This window comes from Lingula anatina, chromosome 4 (genome assembly GCF_051362555.1).
Source record: "Lingula anatina isolate TDL-2025a chromosome 4, LinAna3.0, whole genome shotgun sequence".
Taxonomy (NCBI): Eukaryota; Metazoa; Brachiopoda; class Lingulata; order Lingulida; family Lingulidae; genus Lingula; species Lingula anatina.
The window spans coordinates 24,717,817-24,737,749 of NC_141770.1; the positions used below are offsets into that span (position 1 = coordinate 24,717,817).

The window sequence follows — 19,933 nt, forward strand, 5'->3', positions numbered from 1 at the left end:
TCAGGTAAGGTCAAGGTCGTTGGGGCGAGAAATAAAAAGCCTCCGGTTGTTGATGTTGCGCTGGAATGTTTTCCGCATTTTGACGAAAACGTTAAGAGTGCGGGTACTGGAAACTGACGTTAATAAGGTAATTACAGTCTAGCATATCCAAAAGTAAAAGAATATTTATTATTACTGCTTTTCCTCTATCTGGAGATACATTACCACGTAACATGTGCTCGTTACCGAAAAACACGTTTCATTTTGCTTTTGATTTACACTGTAGACTAGGCATTCGACGACAAATATTGAATTTACGTACTGACAGTCAAATGTATAGCACGAAAATCCTAACGTAAGCACTCCATTTTTATGTGTTGACACATGAAAGATATTCAGGTAAGTGTAGATGTGAATTGGCGTTCAGCGAGCAAATCGGCTGTTTTTTTTTTTTTTTTTTTTTTTTGAGACTTTCGTTTTCTTAATAATATTAACATATGGCAACCCCAAGGTTAAAGTTGTACATAAACTGGATAAGAATAAAAATTGCAAATTAAAACAGTTGCTTAAAATAAAGAATGTACAATATACAATAAGACCAAAATGAGTCCAAAAATAGATAAATAAAGCACAAACCTCTAAAAGTTTGATAAAAGCAAAGGGCATAAAATAGAAGATATACAATTAAGACCAAGTTTCAAAATAAAACACAGACCACTAAAAGTTTGATAAGGAAAAAGGAATAAAAGTGTTTTTTAAAACATTTGGTTTTGAATTTTGGTACACTAAAATTTAACTGTCTATGCCCCAAGTTTTCTGTGTGGTTTGCAGGTTAATATATAGTAGTCCGTGGGCCAAATACCGAAACCCTCCCCCCCCCTTAGTGATTTTCGTTCACTATGTTTTTCTGATAGCTTAGGTCCTTAGCTTTTATTTTCTGCTTGTTTGCCATTAAACTGGTGGTGGGTGTATGTGCTACAGCCGTTGCCATGGTAACACACGGGTTAAAAATTGACATTTCTGAGCCCAACAAAATCTAAAATATTTCAAATACATAAACTAAATAGAATTCAAAATCGTTCTAGACATGTAGTCTAAGATGTGCACTATACCTAACGATGAACAAAATTTTCCAAGATGGCGGCAAATCCAAGATGGCGGCCAATTTTTGCTGTTTTTTAAGAAATTTTGATAATTTTTAATTTTTCAATTCTTATTTAATTATTAAAAAATTGCAATACCTGAGATATTTTAATGCACCGGTGTAGCATGGAATCTCTACTTTCTGCCTGTAGTGTTTGTTCAAGGTGCAATCTTTTTATTGAGATGAAAAATCCTGAAATCCAACATGGTTGCCACAAAACAAGTCTTTTACATGTAGCTGTCCTGTCTGGAAATATGACAAATTTATCATCCCAAATTAAGTTCTTCATTACTTTTGGTGCACTGAATATAAAAACAGAACCCTTTTCAATTACTTGACTTAATTTGGATTACAGTATGGCTTTCAAAATTCAAAATGGCCGCCAATGACCGTGAATTTACATCTTTGTAACCAGTAGACTAAAATATGACAGCAATATTCCTTATTTTATCTTAAGTTTGGACGAATACTTATGTTTTAATAGTGCTGATCACTACTAGATGTGTGGTCATGTAAAATGATTAAAAAAAAGAAAGATCAAATGGTCAACAATAACCTAGACTAGATAAAAGACCTATAATACCCCCCCATAAATGCAAGTCACTCACATTTGACCTAAGAAATCACACAAAGTTTCATGTACATGCTAATCACTCACATTTGACATGGGAAAGAATACTTTTGAGTTGAAATACTAATGTATTCTGTCGCATTTGAAAGAAATGGCTGTCAATGAGTATAGGGGACTATATATTTATGGTCAATATCATACACTCTTGCAAAAAAATTGATAGAAAATTATATTCCAAAAGAATGTTACTTAGATTGATTTAATTAACCTGAACCCCCCTTTAGCGACTTTTATTTACTATTATATATCGCTTACATGCTAAGATCCCATGTTCTGCTTGTTTTCTATTCATTTAACCCAGCGATTGCCATACTAACACAGGGGTTCCAAATTGACATTTCTGAGACTAAGAAAATTTCATACATTTCAAATATATGAACTTCAACAATAATGTAAACTTTAGAAGACATCTGTTTTCGTGGTATGATGGCAAAACATTCTTTGAACATCCAAGATGATGTGATTTTTTTCAAGATGGCAGCAATATCAAAATTGCGGTCGGTTTAAGCTGATTTCTAAACCTGTTTCTACTGTAAGTAACTAACGTTGAAAATTTAATAATTTAATGGGATCGAGAAATGTTAAGTATTTGATATCCATATGGTATTTAGTCTTTACTTACGGCTTATAGTGTTTGTTATTCCTACACTGTATAATTTTCAAAAAAAAAAAAAAAATTGAAATCCAAAATGACCCCAACAAATCCTGGGTGATTTACTTTGGTATATATTGCTGTCCTATTAAACTTCTAATATTGTATATTGTTCTCCGAAATTGCCTTCTTTCTATCTGTATTTATTCTTTTATTCTTTTGTATTTGTTGTTACCTTTTGATGTATTGAATTTGAATAATATGAAGCCAAGATCGTGAACATTTGTAATAACTCAATATGGTCTACAAGTATTTAAATTATCGTGCAGTAGATGGCTGAAATTATTTGATCATCTCTTACCATCTATTGGGCAAGTTGAATGACACAAAATATTCTGATTTTGAGTGAAAGGCAACTAGTTTGCAAATATAGATGGCGATTTTGCATTTCTATACAATTATTTTTTAAGTAAAATGCTATAAAAAATTAAATTATATATTCAGTTGAAGTTAGTGGATATATTGATTTTTCCAAAACGTGGATATAATTTTACCTCTCTAGCAGTTTGAAGCTGAGTTATGGCATATACATGTAAATGTTTTATTCCATTTATTCATATAGATGAACACCATCTTGGATGGTAACAAAAGCTCAGTTTCAGAGGTAACAGCAAATTTTAATTGGCTTTCCAGTGAACATTCTTCATTAAAAAAGACTACAGCCAAGACATTTCATCTATTTCCAAAAAGCCTAAATCCTAAATATTTAACTAAATATGGACAAGCGTTTCCGTGAAAGCAGTGTAGAAAGGGCATATTTGATTATAATTAGCTGCACAAATTTTAGAATTATTTGTTTGTTGCACTGTTTAATATTATTGCAGCAAAATTCATACCTGCACTGTCATGGCCATTTGTGGCCATGGTGAATTTTGGAATAGCCAAGTAAATATAATTTGGCTGGAAATGAATAGAAATGATTTATATTTAGATAATATCCTGATAGGTTAATTCAGTTTATCAGAAAGAGCAAAAGAGGCATTTTGAAACGAAAATGTAATATATATTCGGTCAGCTCAGCAATATGTATAAACCCTGTTTTGTGAAGGCCACCATGGGTTTCAGGTTTTAATACACTTAAAAAAGAGGATATAGGAGTAACAATCACTGAAAACAGTAATTATGCAATTCTGTTCATATCAGCATATCCAAAAACCTAACATTTTTCAATTCCAATGTTGCTTTCAAAGTTTACAAAAAGCTACTTTCAGTAATAAGAAGAAAATTAACATAAATCTATCGTCATCTTGCATTGGCTGCCATTTTGGCAATTTAACTATGATAATTTTTCAAATAATTGTATTGATAACTGAGGTCCAAGTCTAATTTTTTAAAAAAAGTTTACAATACAGCGAGTTCATATATTTGAAATACATGGCAATTAAAAGGTGTCAGAAATTATAATTTTAAAACCCCTGTGTTACTGTGGCAACAGCTGAATCTGTCACACCTTTCACCTATTACATGGCAAACAAGCAGAATATTTGAACTTAGGGCCCAAGCTATCAGAAAATCACAGTAAATAAAAATTGCTAATAGGGCTGAGCTAGCTTGAGTTTATTAAATTTTATTTTGTATTGGAATAATGTATCATATCATTTCATGTGTAAGCAAATTGGCGGCCATTTTGAATTTCGAAAGTCATAATGCAATCTGAATTAACACAATTTATAGAAAAGGGTCCTAGGTCCATATTCAGTACACCTAAAAGTAATAAAGAATGTAATTTGGGATGATTAATGTGGCATCTTTCCAGTTAGGACAGCCGTATGTAAAAGACATGTTTTGTGGCAGCCACCTTGGATTTCAGGATTTTACGTCAAAATTAAAAGGTTACATCTTCAACAAGCACTTTAGGCAGACAGCAGAGGCTTTTTACCATTATGGAACATCAAAACACATGCCACATTGCAATTTCTTAATAATTAAATAAAAACTCAAATAAAAAAAAATTCCCAAAATTATTAAAAAATGAGCAATAATTGGCAGCCATCTTGAATTTGCTGCCATCTTGGGACATTTTGATGATTGTGAAGTATAGCACACTTCTTAATTTACACATCTGGTATAATTGTGAATTCCATGATTTTAAATGCATTTGAAATATTTAATTTTTATTTTTGGTCTCAAAAATATCAATTTTCAACCCCAGACATTACCATGGCAACAGCTCTGTTACTCAGACCCACCACCTGTTTAATGGCAAACAAGCAGAATATAAAAGCTTAGGGCCTTACCTTCCAGAAAATAATAGAAAACAAAAATCAATAATGGGACTAAGTTGGTGGGAGATAATTAAAATTAATATTCTGTTGGAAGAATATATTATATCAATTTTAGCCAGTGTGTATAAGCATATTGGCGGTCATTTTGAATTTTGAAAGTCTTAATGTAATCAGAATTAATGCAAATTGTTTTAAAAAGTCCTAAGTTCGAATTCAGTTTATTAAAAGTAATAAAGAATGACACTTTGATGATAAATCTGGCATCTTTCCAGTTGGGACAGCAGACTTATATTTTGGCCACCATTTTGGATTTCAGGATTTTACAACAAAATTAAAAGGTTTCATCTAAAATAAATACTGTAGGTAGCAAGTAGAGACTGTATGCTATTCTGGCGCATAAAAACATATCCCATATTCTTATTCCTTAATAATTGAATAAAGACTCAAATATGAAAAATAATTGAAATTACCCAAAAATTAGCAAAAATTGGCCGCCATCTTGAATTTACAGCCATCTTGGAATATTTTGAGGATCATAAAGTATAGTGCAGCTCTTAAACTATACATCTGAAAGGATTTTGAATTCCATTCACTTAACACATTTGAATAATTTAATATTTTTTTGGTCTCAGAAATTTCAATTTTTAATCTCAGACGTTACCATGGCAACGGCTGTAGCACACACACCCACCACCAGTTTAATGGCAAACAAGCGGAAAATCAAAGCTTAGGACCTAAGCTATCAGAAAAACATAGTGAACGAAAATCACTAAGGGGGGGGAGGGGGGTCTACATTGGCCCATAGACTATAGGTAGTTCAACTTAATATAATTGTCTGTCATTTTTTATTTTTGCAAAGAATGATAAGCCGAGGTCTATGTGCAGCTCCTTTAGTGTAACAAGCTTTGCTTTGACTAGGGCATCAAGATATGGTAACTCAGAGAATATAATTTTAAGTGGATGGATTCTATTATTTTGCATTGTTCCTTGGTAAATCTGGGGTGCCACACAGGACAAGCATGTTCAACAACAGACTGGATTAACATCTGATATACCTGGACAAGATCTGATGAGGGCAGTTTGGCACATTTAAGTTGGTGCAGATAATACAATTATGACTTATGTCAGTGTTTGACCTTCGTTTGAAATAGTACAGGCCAATTTGGCCAGTGTGCTCTGAAAGTTACTGGCCAAACCGAAAATGCACAAGCCAGACTTTGGCCAGCTTTATTACGAAGTTACTGGCCAAATATTCAAAGTGCAGGCCATGTGGTAATGACTCATGATGGAGATGTTATCATAAGCAAATAAAGAAAAAAAATTTAAAACCTTTTTTAAACCTAGAACTGTGTTTATTCTTTAGTCTACAGATTTCGCACATTCTAATCTAAATTAAACATAAACTATATGCATATTTATTTACCCCACTTTACCTAGAGATACTTTGATTAGATTTTAAATAAAATTTTCTGTACATATATTTCTAAAATTTTCTGAACTTGTACTCCGTGAACATAATTTGTTTAATGAAATTTATATTTTGTATCTTTAAGTTGCATCATCACACCAAGAAATATTCATACAATAGATGCAAGGATTTAAGCTTCATGCTCTTTCCTATATATTTGTACATAAATGTATATTCTTTGGGGGGAATCGGCCGGTGAAATTGTCCTGATACCGATGAAGAGATAAAAGTCAGTATAAAGATCAATTTTGTCTTAAAAACTGCTCCACATCCTTCTCAGTCATTTCATTGTCTTCATCTGAATCACTATAACTGTCATCAAACCCCTCATCACTGTCACTGCATCCCTTTTTTCAATTCTTGGTGTTTTTGGTTTGGTACCTGCAATTTTTAAGTGTCAAGTTTATTAAAGACTGCCAACACAATCACCGAGTCAGACATAATCAATTACTGGTACATGTGATAAAGAGCTAAACATTTAACAACGTTAAAATCAACAATTGGGCCAAACAAGTAGACCGTTCAGATATGGGGTCTTAATAAATATATATAAAGAAATACTCGTTTCAAAATAAATATCAAAATGAGGTTAAATTAAGCACTATCATTATTAGAAAACTTGTGATATTCAGGGTGAACTCCGTAAGTCGCACTGACGGAGATGCAGTCGGTGAACTGCTGAAAACCTAACGAGATTGTTAAAAGATTCAGTTGTATCCGAGTTGAAATAAAATTCATTATTTTGTATTATTTGTATAGTATTGCACTGTACTGTAATAGCGTGCGCTATGTAATTCAATTTCTCTTACCCTACACACGTTGCACGTCGCACGCATTTAACCCCCTCCCCCCCCCCCCCTTTTTTCTTTTTTTGTTCCGCTCAGGAAAAAAAATCAGAAAACGTCAAAAACATGCGTTGGGTTAAAGAGCTCAGACTATTAGTTCGTTTCTGCTTTGATTTTGTTTACTTACCACTTGAAGTTGAAGCCGATTCTGCGACGCTCTCACTCTCAGTCTCTTCTACTTGGCGTTTTGAAATTTTTAAAAACTTTTCCATGCAGCTTGATAATCCACGTGCATCACGTTTTCTCCCGGAAGCGTCAACTGCGCAAAATCGCAAGACGCAAGTGAAACGAAACAGACAGCATTTCCTATACTTCGTCAAAATCCGGCGCGCAAACGAAGGCTAGATGCTTTCAAAAACGACAGCGAGACTGTGAATACGTCATTACGGAATTCCCCACTTTCAAGCAATCACGATTATGAGAGTGAAAACGATGTTAGCAGTAAGGGTAATCCCATGAACTTCCCTGTAATTTTTGGCATACGAGTCGGACTTAAATTGAGTCTAAATTTTGCCGATAAACTTGATACAGTAAGTTGACATAAATCGCCAAAATGGCGACTTGCACCATCATTTTCACTCGCCAGATTTAATTTTAACTCGCATTGGCGAGCTGGCGAGTGCGAGTGTCAAACGCTGATTATGTACATGCTTTTTAATAGATAAAATTAACATGTTCAGACCAAGATAACTAAAACTGTGGAAAATGATCATACCGTATTGAAGTTTAAGTTTAGCAAATTTTTTGGAATATGATGGACCTTTGTAGGAGCTAGTTAATAAAATTATGATGGTTTCTGTGTTTATATATATATATATTTATTTATATTTTTATTATTTTTTTTTTTTTTGGGGGGGGGGGGCATTTTGTATTTTTTGGAATAGAAATACATATTCATGTATACACTACCCCCGTAATTGTAGCTCCATCAGGCTTCAGACCAAGATGTTGTTCTAAATTCTGTGCTACAAAATTCTCTGCTTTTCAAGGATTATATTGAATCCCGACAACTTATAGAGTAAAATCATAGTTAACTTGAGTTACGCCTTTCCTGCCAATACTTAAAACCACTATCTCAAAATCTCTAAACAAGTTTTGCATGTGATTTCATCTTGACTCGGTCCAACTGATTGGCACACAAATTTCAGGTGTTAAGAAAAAGAGAGAAATCTTAATCGGAAATGGTCTTTTTGAAAATGTCCTAATAAAAGTCATATTTTCTATAATTGTATATAGTAGCCATTTATAAGAACTAAATTTAATTAGATGTGATATAAAACATTAACCCAATGTGGAATCCTGCACCAGTTCCATATTGTATAATCATATTTAGTCAACATGTGGATATCTAATTTGCATCTGTCCTGCATACATGAATATTATTCTCCATAGATGCCTATAGGTATGCCTGAGACAGATGCATATCACCTGTTAATATTGCACAACAATTAGTATGTAAATAAGTAGCAGCCACTTGTATGCATAGATTACCTGTAGATAATGTGTATAAAATTTGAGTGCTTGTATAGAATAAACACACATTTGATTATGATCTGAAGATGTGAGGTTGTTCTGTTATGCTTATCTGTGCACTTAAAGTGAAAGACTGAGTCGAATCTGGAGTCATGATTAGTTATTCGTGAATGAAAATTGTTACACTGAAATTCAGTACAATTATTTATTAAAGTGAAAGTCGTTATATGCTAGGGAATATACTAGAGGGTTAGCAGATGAAAATCTAGCTGAAGATATGATTGTTAGGGGTCGTCCACTTACCCTTGAAGAAGCAATGCAGTGGACTGAAAATGTTTGTGCAGGGAAAGAGATTTTTGAAAATATCATGGGATAACAAAAATCACAAAACAAAACAAGCACACCCAAATATTCCATATTAAGTGATCAAATTGAACAAATTATCAGGAAGGAAAAATACCTAGAAATATCAGCCTTAAGCACAATGCTAACAGAAAAAAATGATTTTGTATCACAGTTACATAGTGCAGCAGAGGTAGTTGCCCAGGCAGAAGAAAACTTGCATGCACGTGTGAACAAAATAGAAAACACAATTTTGCAAACAGAAAATTCACACATAAACGCTGGCAGGCACACACAAAATACACACCACAAGGGAAGGTATCGCATTCAACAGCGTCCACAAACACATAAGCGCAAAACAACCATATGCTTTTACTGCAACAGGCCAGGTCATAAAAAAGTAGAATGCGGACAGTTAAAAGCACAACAAAAAGCAAGAAAAATTGATGCAGCAAGAATCACCTCAAATTAGTCTAGTGTAGACTAGGTTTAGCAGTCACCATTAGTGGTGTTAGATGTAAGGCTTTGGTAGATTCAGGGGCATGTGTTACCTGTTAGGATAAGATCAATTCCTGAAAATTTGTTAAGTGACTGGAACATGTTAATATCTAATTTGCGTCTGTCCTGCATACATAAATATTATTCTCTGTAGATTCCTATAGGTATGCCTGAGACAGATGCATATCATCTGTTAATATTGCACAACAATTAGTATGTAAATAAGTAGCAGCCACTTGTACGCATAGATTCCCTGTAGATAATATGTATAAAATTTGAGTGCTTGTATAGAATAAACACACATTTGATTATGATCTGAAGATGTGAGGTTTTTCTGTTATGCCTCTCTGTGGACGTGAAGTGAAAGACTGAGTCAAATCTGGAGTCATGTCGGTGCCCATAGATTAGTTAATTCATTAATGAAAATTGTTACACTGAAATTCAGTACAATTATTTATGAAAGTGAAAGTCATTTTGGATGGTTCACAACACCAAGTGCAGGTTCAGGTTAAGCTCTTCTCAAGGAAAATTCAATTTGATGTGAAAATCAACGATGAGCTGCCTTTAATGATATCTCAAATACAAAAATCTTAAAAGGACACAGAATTTATCCTTTAGACAGAATTCCTAACATACTCATGTAAAATCTAAGTGACATGTAAGTGGGGGAATTACTGGTTGTTGTGAACTGTGTATTTGGTGACCTGTTACTGGAGAGAAGTCTATCAATTTCAGCAAAAGAATCATCAGTGAAAAGCATCTGTACTATGGTCTGTGTCAATCATATGGCACAAGCTTAGCTGATACTCAGATAGAAAGGTTTTGATTGTCAGATAAGACCAAATACATATTTGGATGTCACAACCCAACTATTTTGCTGACAGCAGATTTTATTCAAGACTTCAGGTATAAAGACAAATTCGTTGAGCCTTGTCATTCTTAGGTCCATTTATGTTGAGTCTTTTTTTTAAACAACAAAGCTTTCTTCATTTGGAAGATGGGCTTTGTCAGACCACTGGCATTCCGACAAAATTCAACTTTTTATCCAAATGTCTAAATAGATTCCACCAAATTTGTGATATTATAGTAATTTTATGACATGTTTTTTGTTATTTTTTGTTTATTTATTAATTTTAATATTATTATTTTTTTAAAGGAATGCAAACCCCAAATATTTTGTTTACTACTTGGTCTAATTTGGTGATAATAACATTCACCTCATGCTTTATTATTTATTTATTTTAATATTTTTTTTTTTTAAGGAATGCAAACCCCAAATATTTTGTTTACTACTTGGTCTAATTTGGTGATAATAACATTTACCTCATGCTATTCCGTGTCAAAGTTTCCATATAATTTATAGCTTTTCTGCCACATTTTTCATCTGACCATGGCATGCTTGCTGGGTCACCACACTTGTTAATCCAGTTCTGGATGTGGAGGTCATGGTCGGTAGTTCTGGACAAAGATTTAAAAAAAAGTTGGGTGGGGTCTCATCAGATATTAGATTTTGAAGGTAGGATTTATCTGCAGAATGTTAATCTTTTTTAAGAAGTTTGTTTGCATGTGTGTGTGTGTGTATGTGTGTGTGTGTGTGTGTGTGTGTGAGAGAGAGAGAGATAACTGGTTGAGTATTCATGTCAACAACATTACAATTAATTTTCTCGATGGAATGGGCTATATAATGGCTAGCATATGCAAGGCTAGCAAATCTAACTTTAACCTAACTTTAAGAACAGAACTTAGTTGTTCTTAACCATGATTTCAGCTGCATGAAGAGATTTATAGTATGAGCAGAAGAAGCTGGAAATGTATTATTTTTTCAGAAATTTGCCAGGACTATGTCTTCAGCCCCAGCAGCCAAAATAGCTAAAATGGAATATGACATCCAAGAGAAAGAAACTCCCACCGAATTAATAACAGGAGATGAAGTCCACAAAGACAACAAAGAGCATAAAAACCCTGTAATGAGCCAAGAGACAGATAAACCCTGTGTTCACCAGCATACACAGATCATGCAACCTCCAACACAGTTCTACAGGTACAACTGTAATATCTTGTCATCAAAGGAAAAAAAAGTATTTGCTGTTTATCAAATTTTGCCTCATTTTCTATGCTGAGAAATCATCAGAAATCAATTTTTTCATAAATATCACATGGTATAGTATTGAACAACTGACGGCACATCAAAATTAAATAATTTTTGTTGATATTTAAGACCAGTTTCAACCTTTTAGTTTAAATTTAATAAATTGACCACAGATATTTGCATGAGGCTACATGTTCTGGCAAAATAGCATGTTCTAGGGTTTTCTCATGTATAACTTTTGAAAAAATAACTTGCCTAGAACTTTTTAAAAGAGAAATGATGTATTTTCTTCTTTTTCTTTTTGGTATACTATATGCTGTTTAACCCTACTAAAGTTTGGTTGTTACTCCCAGCTCTTATGATGCTTTCTTTCTTTCTTTCTTTCTTTCTTTCTGTTATGTTTTTCAATTATTTATTTAATTATATTCACTTATTAACCCATTAATTTATTTTATTGATCTATTGACTGATTGATCTTTTTTTGCTGATTGCTCAGTTGATTATCACACACTTTCAGTTGATTATCACACACTTTCAGTTGATTATCACATACTCCCTTCCAGACGTGAGTTACCAGACACCTGTATCTCGTTCAGTTCAGAGGAGGGGAAGCTGGTCTTCAGGAAGGCTCTGGAAGCTGGGCATTTGAACAGTTATTTCAGCCTGGCCTCCCAGTTCCGCACCCAGGAGGAGCCTGCGTACTGCGGCCTGTCCACCCTGGTCATGGTGCTGAATGCACTGGCCGTAGATCCAGGGAGGGTGTGGAAGGGACCGTGGCGATGGTAGGTTGGATTGGAGATCTGTGTGCTGCGCTCGTTTGGTTTACTTTGGCTGATGGGATGCTGAAGAGAATTTAGGAAATTGGGGTCTCAGAATGTTTTGTAAATTTATTTTTTATAGTTGGCAGTGATGATTTATTCAAGATAATTTAAATCTTTTGGGTGTGGATTTTGAAATATTTTGTCTGTCATTGTGATATTCTGCCTTAATGTTTTTTACATTTTGTCATTTTTTTTTCTGAATGTGTTGATTTAAAAAAAAACAGAACAAATTACTTTGCCAAAGTCAAGAGAGTACATATGTGTAAAGAGTTATGCTAAATTTGATTCCATCGTGAAAAATGATTGTTACTTTTTAAACTTTGAAGGCTTGGTCATGTTGATGCCTGCCAGTAATTGTGGATGACAATTCCAACCACCAAATATGCCACTGTTTGGGTTGTTTGCAGAATTCAACTGCCAGATCCTGGTCCAAAAAGACTAAGCATACTAGTATGTACAGTGTGCAACTGGCAGAGCATTTCATTATTCAAGTCTACAATCCCTAACCTTCAACCTTTCACCTCTCTAAGGTACCATGAAGACATGCTGGAATGTTGCGTACCTCTGCAGATCATTCAGGAAAAAGGAATCACGCTGAGAGAGTTTGTATGCCTGGCCATATGCAACTACCTGGACGTGGTCACAACCTACGTTGACCACAGTGCCTCTTTGGAAGACTTCCGGGAAATTGTGAAGGAGCTCACCCAAGTGGACGATAAAGTACTGGTCTGCTCATATTCCCGGAAGACATTAAAGCAGACTGGTGCAGGACACTTTTCGCCCATTGGTGCGTACGAACCTGAGCGTGACCTGGTGCTCTTGATGGATGTGGCACGTTTTAAGTACCCGCCACATTGGGTTTCACTGCCGTTGTTGTGGGAGGCCATGAAGACCGTGGATAGTGAAACAGGTGACACATTGTTATGAAGTAGTATTGCGTTAGTGGAGATTAGTTTGCAGTTCTGCCTATAGATGTCACTGTATGTACATGACTGTGAGAAATCTGTTCTGATTTGTGGGTTATGGGTGACGCAGTCATTGCATAATTAACTCTGATAATATATCAGGAAATAAGATGTGATTACTTAAGTTATTAAGGAACTTTAATTCCTGAGTCATAAGATTTAAATTTTCATTTGGGAAAACAATTGCATAAATATACAGGTGAAGATTGTTAAAAAATCAATTACAGTTGGGAATATTATATTTAAAATAACTTTTTCACAACAGGAAGTTCACGTGGATACTGCATAATGAAACGGAACCAGACAACTGAACCCATGGTGCTGTTCAGGACATCTCCCCATCTCAGCGTGACGTTGAAGGCAGAGTTTCCTGAGGGGATCAGAACATTCCTGAAGGAGTGGGAGACATGGTTGAACGTCACCCTTAGCAAGGCGGAGGAGGAGTCTCAGAAGTCGAGTTTCATGGACAATGCTGTGTTTGCCTTTATACGTAGTTTGTCTGTCCTTGGGGAAGACGACGCTCTCCTCAGCACACAGATTGACATGAGCTGTGCCAAAGCTTTAACGCAAACTCACATGTGCTGTGTAGAAAACTTAGTTGAGGCTCTGAGCAACACTAATCTCCACAAGAGAGTGGAGTCCATCACTCGTGCTACAAATGCATATCAGGAAATCAGAAAAATCTGGATGCCTGCAGTTATGTATAACACCAATGGCAAAAGCAGTGGCTGTATTCACAGAGACACTTTTTCTGACAAATTGCATGACTCTGCATTTTTGACAGCATTGATGTTTGCATGGCCTTACAAAGAACAAAATCCTGTAGATGGCACTGTGACAAGAGGAGACTTATTGAAGAAAATACTACACCAGGAGCTGGATTCTGCACTTCATGTGTTGAAAAACGAGATAGAACAGTTGTCGAAACTTCTTAAGGTGGTGCTCAAGAAGTATTATCATTGTCAAGATTGTGGATGTAAAACAAATGTTTTTAAGTAACAAAGAACATTTGATTTCAGGTTGCAACAGACTGCCTCACACTTACAGCAAATTGTATTATTATTATTATTATAGTAAAGGCTCAGGTGTGTTCTACTGGTAACTTATTTTCACCGAACATACCTATTTGGGCAGACAAACCTAATTATCATTATGCATGTACAAAATGAATGTATGCTGAGGAGCTCTTTTGAACTTGAAGTTAGAAAGTCACACCTACCAGTAAATGCTTGCTAGTACATGTAGATACATTTTTTCTTAAGGGTTCTGCACACAAAATTAAGTAGTAAAGAAAAATCCCAGGAAATTCAGTTTATGCCCTGTCCAAAGAAAAAAAGTACAACATTTGAATCTGATTTGAGTTCTAAATTTCTTTTATTAACAAATGTTACAAGTGTAATTTAAAAGCCATCATCTCCTTTATAAAGACTGACTTTAAGTTTAGTCAGAAAATTGTAAAACTGTCTTATTTTATCTTTTCTAAAATGTAATTAGCCATAATATTTTCAAAAATAATAATAAGGTGCTATAATGATGACAGTATTGTCAAGTTTCATTGTCAACACATTTTACAAGTTGGAGAAATTTGTCTGTTTGTTGTTCAGTCAGATAACTGTTTACTTATAAACTCAAATTATATGTGATTGTCTCTTACACCATGTTACGAATATTAGAAAAATGAGGGAGTTTATGCACATTTTAGTTGTCTTTGTTTATTAGATTTTTGCAAATTATATATTTTTATTTCAAAATATTTAGCACATCTTGGACTTTTCTGCCACAATAGTATATAAATTGAATATTTAGGTGCTACAGTTGACTAGCTCTCTTTAACTTGCCAGTTTATTTATTTCACATTTAATTTTTATTTTGCTTTTATGTTTTAGGTATTACTAATGAAAGGAAGAGTTTTAAAGCACAGAATGTTGTTTTACGATAAAACCTGAATGTTATTTGTAGCCATGCACTGTACTTTACCCAGGATTAAAGATTCGTTTCAAATGTATCTTGTAATAGTCTTATACCTTGAAAACATAAGGTACTTGCTCAGCCTGGAAGGCTTATGTAGTATAATTTTACTTAAAAGTAATTAAAGTAGTAATTGATTCGATCAAAGTGACCATTATAATAATACACCTGGATTGGAAGCCACTTGGGTTGGAGTCCAATGCTAAAATAAGTGTATATGTGAAGGATATGGAGAGAAATAACAGTAGGGATCAGTAATGTTTAGTTGGTGACTGACCCAGTGACTTGGGTCAATTCACAATGAATCTTTAGAACCAGCTAGCACGCACTAATACCGCTGGTAATCTTGCTGAGTGCAATCAAGTTAACAGATTCACACGCCTAATGTTGGAACCGTTCCCGAGGTCCCATCAGTTTGGAGTCCACTTCAGTGTGCATCTCTGAGCAAACGTTAAAGGGATAACAACTGTTCGTTTTAACATAAAAACGGATTTCCCTGGGGTAAACGATGATTTCCCAATACTTACCAATGTCTTATGAATCAATTTCGACATTCAAAGTTATTCCATGTTTTTTAAAAGAAATTGCCTTTTTGAAATAATCTCTTACGACATAATTACAGAGGTACCGTGTATAGCCACTTACAAAGGTCCACGTGGTCTGATGACAAGCACAGTTTCCAGAATATTGCAATAACCGCAGTTTTGGTATTTAAAATGGAGTTTATTTTTTATTTTATTTTATAATTATTTTTTTTTTACTGTGAAATATGAATCTCATACGAACGGTTGTAATCCCTATAAGATCATGGAAAATACTGATGTTAACGCTGGTATGTTTCAGAAAAGTGTCATATTTTTGGCGACCCGCAATGGACATTACATCAAATTTTCTACACAGAATTGCATGGAATCTCCCAACTCCTAATAACAGTTATCTTTTATGTCAACTTAATTCGAACATTTAAGAAAAGAAAAGATTTCTCTAATGATGTTTCTCAATTCCTCTCTGAATCGTCTTCCTGTCAGACAGTAGAGAAAGAAGTTTATAGAATGGTTCGCGTAGTTCAGAATCAATACTACCGCTTGCGTGAGTTCAAATTTGGCCTTCTCGTGGGGATCGCCAATCTTCCGCTTCCAGTAGGACTGCAAAAGGCGGTTTATAAATCCTGGGATGGACAGAACAAGGAACGCTATGGTCACCGACAACAGCATGATGGTCAGTGATTTGGTGTAGGCGTGGCGGGCTCTTTCGTTTTTAGATTGGCTTTGGGATCCTAAAAGCCCATTCGAACTTCGTGAATCGGAACCCCACTTGTCGGGCGCATTGCCGTTCCTGTGAAACCGCCGCTTTTCTAGGTTATATAAACCGTTTATGATTAAGATGTTAAGAACCAACATGGTGGCAAATGGTCCAATGACGTACACACAGAATATGATCCAGGGAAGCACGTGCTTCCAAAAGAACCTGTAACTTTCATTGGGATATCCACAAACTCGGACCAAAACCGTCTCGTTTCCAACCAGCTGATATTCATTGCCGCGTGTCCAGAACACGTGCAGCGTTTTGGCGGCGATCAAGACGGCAATGATCGCAAGCACCGCCACAGACCGCTTTATAGTGCACAAAGTGCTGGCTTTCTCCGGCTGGCATACCGCTATGTACCTTTCAACTGACACGGCGACGAGGATGTACGCCGCAAAGTCCATGCTGAAGTACGTCAGAAACTTGGTCATCTGGCAAGAAAAGACGCTGAACTCGCGGATATCTGCAACATCGAAGGAACTGAGGAGATGCCGCATCAACCCCACCCACAACACAACTAGATCGGCCACGGACAGCGTGGCGAGGTAGATTCCGATCGGTGTTGCCCTCATTGACTTTCTTGTCATCACGGCTAAAGATAAGCAATTCCCGAACGTTCCCATTACGATGAGTAATGGAGGCATTATTTTCCATAACACATCCGCAGCTGTTGTTTCGGGAAATTCGTAGTTGTGTGTTCTGTTGCCATCTAGCAAGAATTGGTCGTTTTTGTACGTCGCGTTTAAAGTCATCGTACTACCTGTCTTCTATTTAAACAACAAACAAAAATCCGAAATCTTGCGTTGTTAAATTCCTTTCTGGTTTCAGTCTTAATTTACACACAAGGCCTCGACAGCTTTCCGAAGACGTCAATGGTTAGATATCGCTAACTCTCCAAGTTGAGGAAATAATAATTGCCTGAAGTCGTTGAGTTGAAGTGATCGATGAGCTTTATATCCTTGCATGTGTTTTCCTGGTGCTTCTTTACGGCTGAAAAACGACTCGAACGTCCTCAATTCTGGTCCTTTTTTATGTAACAGACCCAATGCTTAAACCCCGATGAAACAACGTTCACAAGCATAAATTCGCAGAAGAAACAACCTTGCAAGCGCCTATCCTTTGATGTCAAAGAACCAGGTAAAATGTACTACGAGAGATTCGGGAGAGTTTCAATACGATGTTGATTATATCGACATTAACTATATCCCGCGCCAACGCTGATGGATGCTATGCCATGCATCACATTTCATGGAATGAGACGTTCTGTAGTGCCCACTGACAGCTCATTTTCGAGCACATGATCATCAATCAAGTTGATTTTTTCTCGTATTAAGGGTTGTAGGGTTATACGTCTTCTTAAAAAAACAATTCTACTTAAGAATGCGTGCGGTTCTGATTTCTCGCCGACTTACATGCTAGTCGGGCAACAGAAAAATATATCATCAGAATGAATATCGAAGTATAAAATGCAGCGAAAATCCAACAGATTTACAGTTAGAATGATAATGACGCCATTTGTCTAACAACAAGAGATGAGAGTCAGTTACGGCTATATGTGGTAGTCTGCGGTGGGCACAATGACGTGAAGAGATAAGCTTTTTATGAACTAGTATGTGCTAACTAGAGCAATCCCGTTTATTTCAGTATCTGGCAGATTTATGATGATGATTGATGTAATGTATCCAAATTACAAGAATTACGTCTCCTGTATACATAACATATATGCCAGCTTCTTGTAAGTATGCAGTTTTATAAATCCATCCAACATCCGTCTGTCCAGCGTGTTCAATTAATATAGAACATTTTCAGAAGTGAAGTTATCTTTCGTTTTGACAAGCGATACTCTGTTTCAACAGTCGTGGCAGAAAATGGACTTAATATTCTTCCTTAGAATGGTTTTAAGAAACCAAGTAGCGTTTTGAGGTGTTCTTTCAGGGTATTCATCCAACCTGAATCAATGAAATTGGGACGCTATGTCAGTATATAAATCCAAGACATAGGCAAGTCCTCGTGCCTTGTACGCTGGTGGCTGATTTGAGCTGCAGTGGGGTACGCTGACTACTACTCCGTTGATCACAACTAGAAGATTTTCATTCCCAAAGAGTTGAAAATCGCAGAAATAAGTGGTATACCTTGCCGGCACGATTCCCTTTTTAAAAGAGGCATTGACTGATGATCCCAAAGACGTCGGCGGTCTCTGAAATGTAAAGGTATGGTTAGACAACGCAACCAACCGTTGTCATGGCAACGCTATCCTGAAAACTCAATCTCGGGCCACCGTTTTGACACATCATTAAATTTTCATTCAACATTATCCGGAAAACTTCACGCGTTTCTCAGAAAAAAAGATTCATTGAAATTGTTTTTTACCAAGGATCATTAACAGTAAAGAGACTGACTTACTGACTGGTCATATATTGTGATAAATCTGTTTGAAAAAAGGGCTGATTAAAAATAGATTTGTAAAATAAGAAAAATAAAAAGGGACAGTTTTCAGTGATGATAGTATTGTGCGTTAATCAAATTCTTAATCTTTAATCTTCGTTAATCTTTCTAATTATTCAAATATTACTAAAATGTCTGAGTTTTCTCAGTGTGGCATTATGTTATTAAGTTACTGAATTTCCCAAATGAACACTTTGTACAATAAATGAACTTCCCTCTGAATTGGCCTGATGATGCAAGGAAAACGGCACAAGTTCATGTATTTACTACTACTCTTTAGGCGTTTCAACAACGCTACATTCCACCTAATTCCAAAAACGTCATTGTGAAAGTGCAGCTGTCTGATATGTGGGTCGGCCTGTGCTGTAACTAGTCATTTGTAGTTTTTTTCCTTTAAGTTTTGGGCGTTTAGACAGCAATGAAACCCGCTGTGTTTGTTTTGCTCAGGTAAGGGTATCTCAAAATCGGGTTTCACTAGCATAATACTTAACGAGATCGACACCAAGTTCATGTAGTTTCTAATGTACACGGCACACCTATGTCTTGTAAAATTAGTTCTAATAGGACTCTCTTGTGCCCACTATGGGTGAATTTGAACGGACAGCCAATTTTCTTAAATGTATCCTATTGGAATTTTTCTGCCAAATAATATTCTTCCAGAGAAAGATTTTCCAACTCGCGAACCGCTGATCAACCAATCCCTTGGCTTCGATGTTATATTCTAGTTTAACTGTTCACTTCTAAATAGCTGCATAGCCAGTCACTTAAACCACAATGTCTTCTTGTATATTTCAGTGGGAAATATCTTAAGTCACACCAGGTTCTTTTTCTTTATTTAAGTAATTTATTTTCTTAATGTTTGAACCGGTAAAAATAAGTAGCTCTGCGGCATATATAGGCTTTCGGCTCGCCCAATGTTGGCACGAAAAATATGACTTTGGGACGTTTTCAAAGGCAGATAGTGCACCTTTAAACATTATTCACATTCTCCAGTTGTATACTTCAGACTCAACATCTTATTTCATATTCGATTGAACTTTCACATGTACGAGAAAAAAGGTTAATAAAAAAGTAGCCCACGAA

The 19,933-nt window shown here is 35.5% G+C and overlaps 2 protein-coding genes across 5 annotated transcripts in view; one reads left to right on the forward strand and one right to left on the reverse strand.

Annotated features, from left to right (window-relative positions):
• LOC106162300 (uncharacterized) lies at positions 1-15,137 on the forward strand. 3 transcript variants are annotated; one of them, XM_013539546.2, is made up of 5 exons: positions 1-127; positions 11,084-11,298; positions 11,910-12,128; positions 12,698-13,077; positions 13,398-15,137. In XM_013539546.2, exons 1-5 carry the CDS (start codon positions 53-55, stop codon positions 14,129-14,131), a joined length of 1,623 nt encoding a protein of 540 aa, XP_013395000.2. In that variant the 5' UTR covers positions 1-52; the 3' UTR covers positions 14,132-15,137. The 3 variants fall into 3 exon arrangements, with proteins under 3 accessions (XP_013395000.2, XP_023931949.2, XP_086867826.1); XM_024076181.2 differs by lacking the exon at positions 1-127 and adding an exon at positions 238-378; XM_087011700.1 differs by lacking the exon at positions 1-127 and adding an exon at positions 10,609-10,773.
• LOC106151539 (thyrotropin-releasing hormone receptor) overlaps positions 14,903-19,933 on the reverse strand; it is a 13,403-nt gene continuing 8,372 nt past the window's right edge. For both annotated transcript variants that reach the window (XM_087011701.1, XM_087011702.1), the window contains exon 2: positions 14,903-18,602. In XM_087011701.1, coding sequence (XP_086867827.1) covers positions 16,051-17,157 — 1,107 coding nt within the window. In that variant the 5' untranslated portion in view covers positions 17,158-18,602 and the 3' untranslated portion in view covers positions 14,903-16,050. The remainder of the gene's footprint in view (positions 18,603-19,933) is intronic.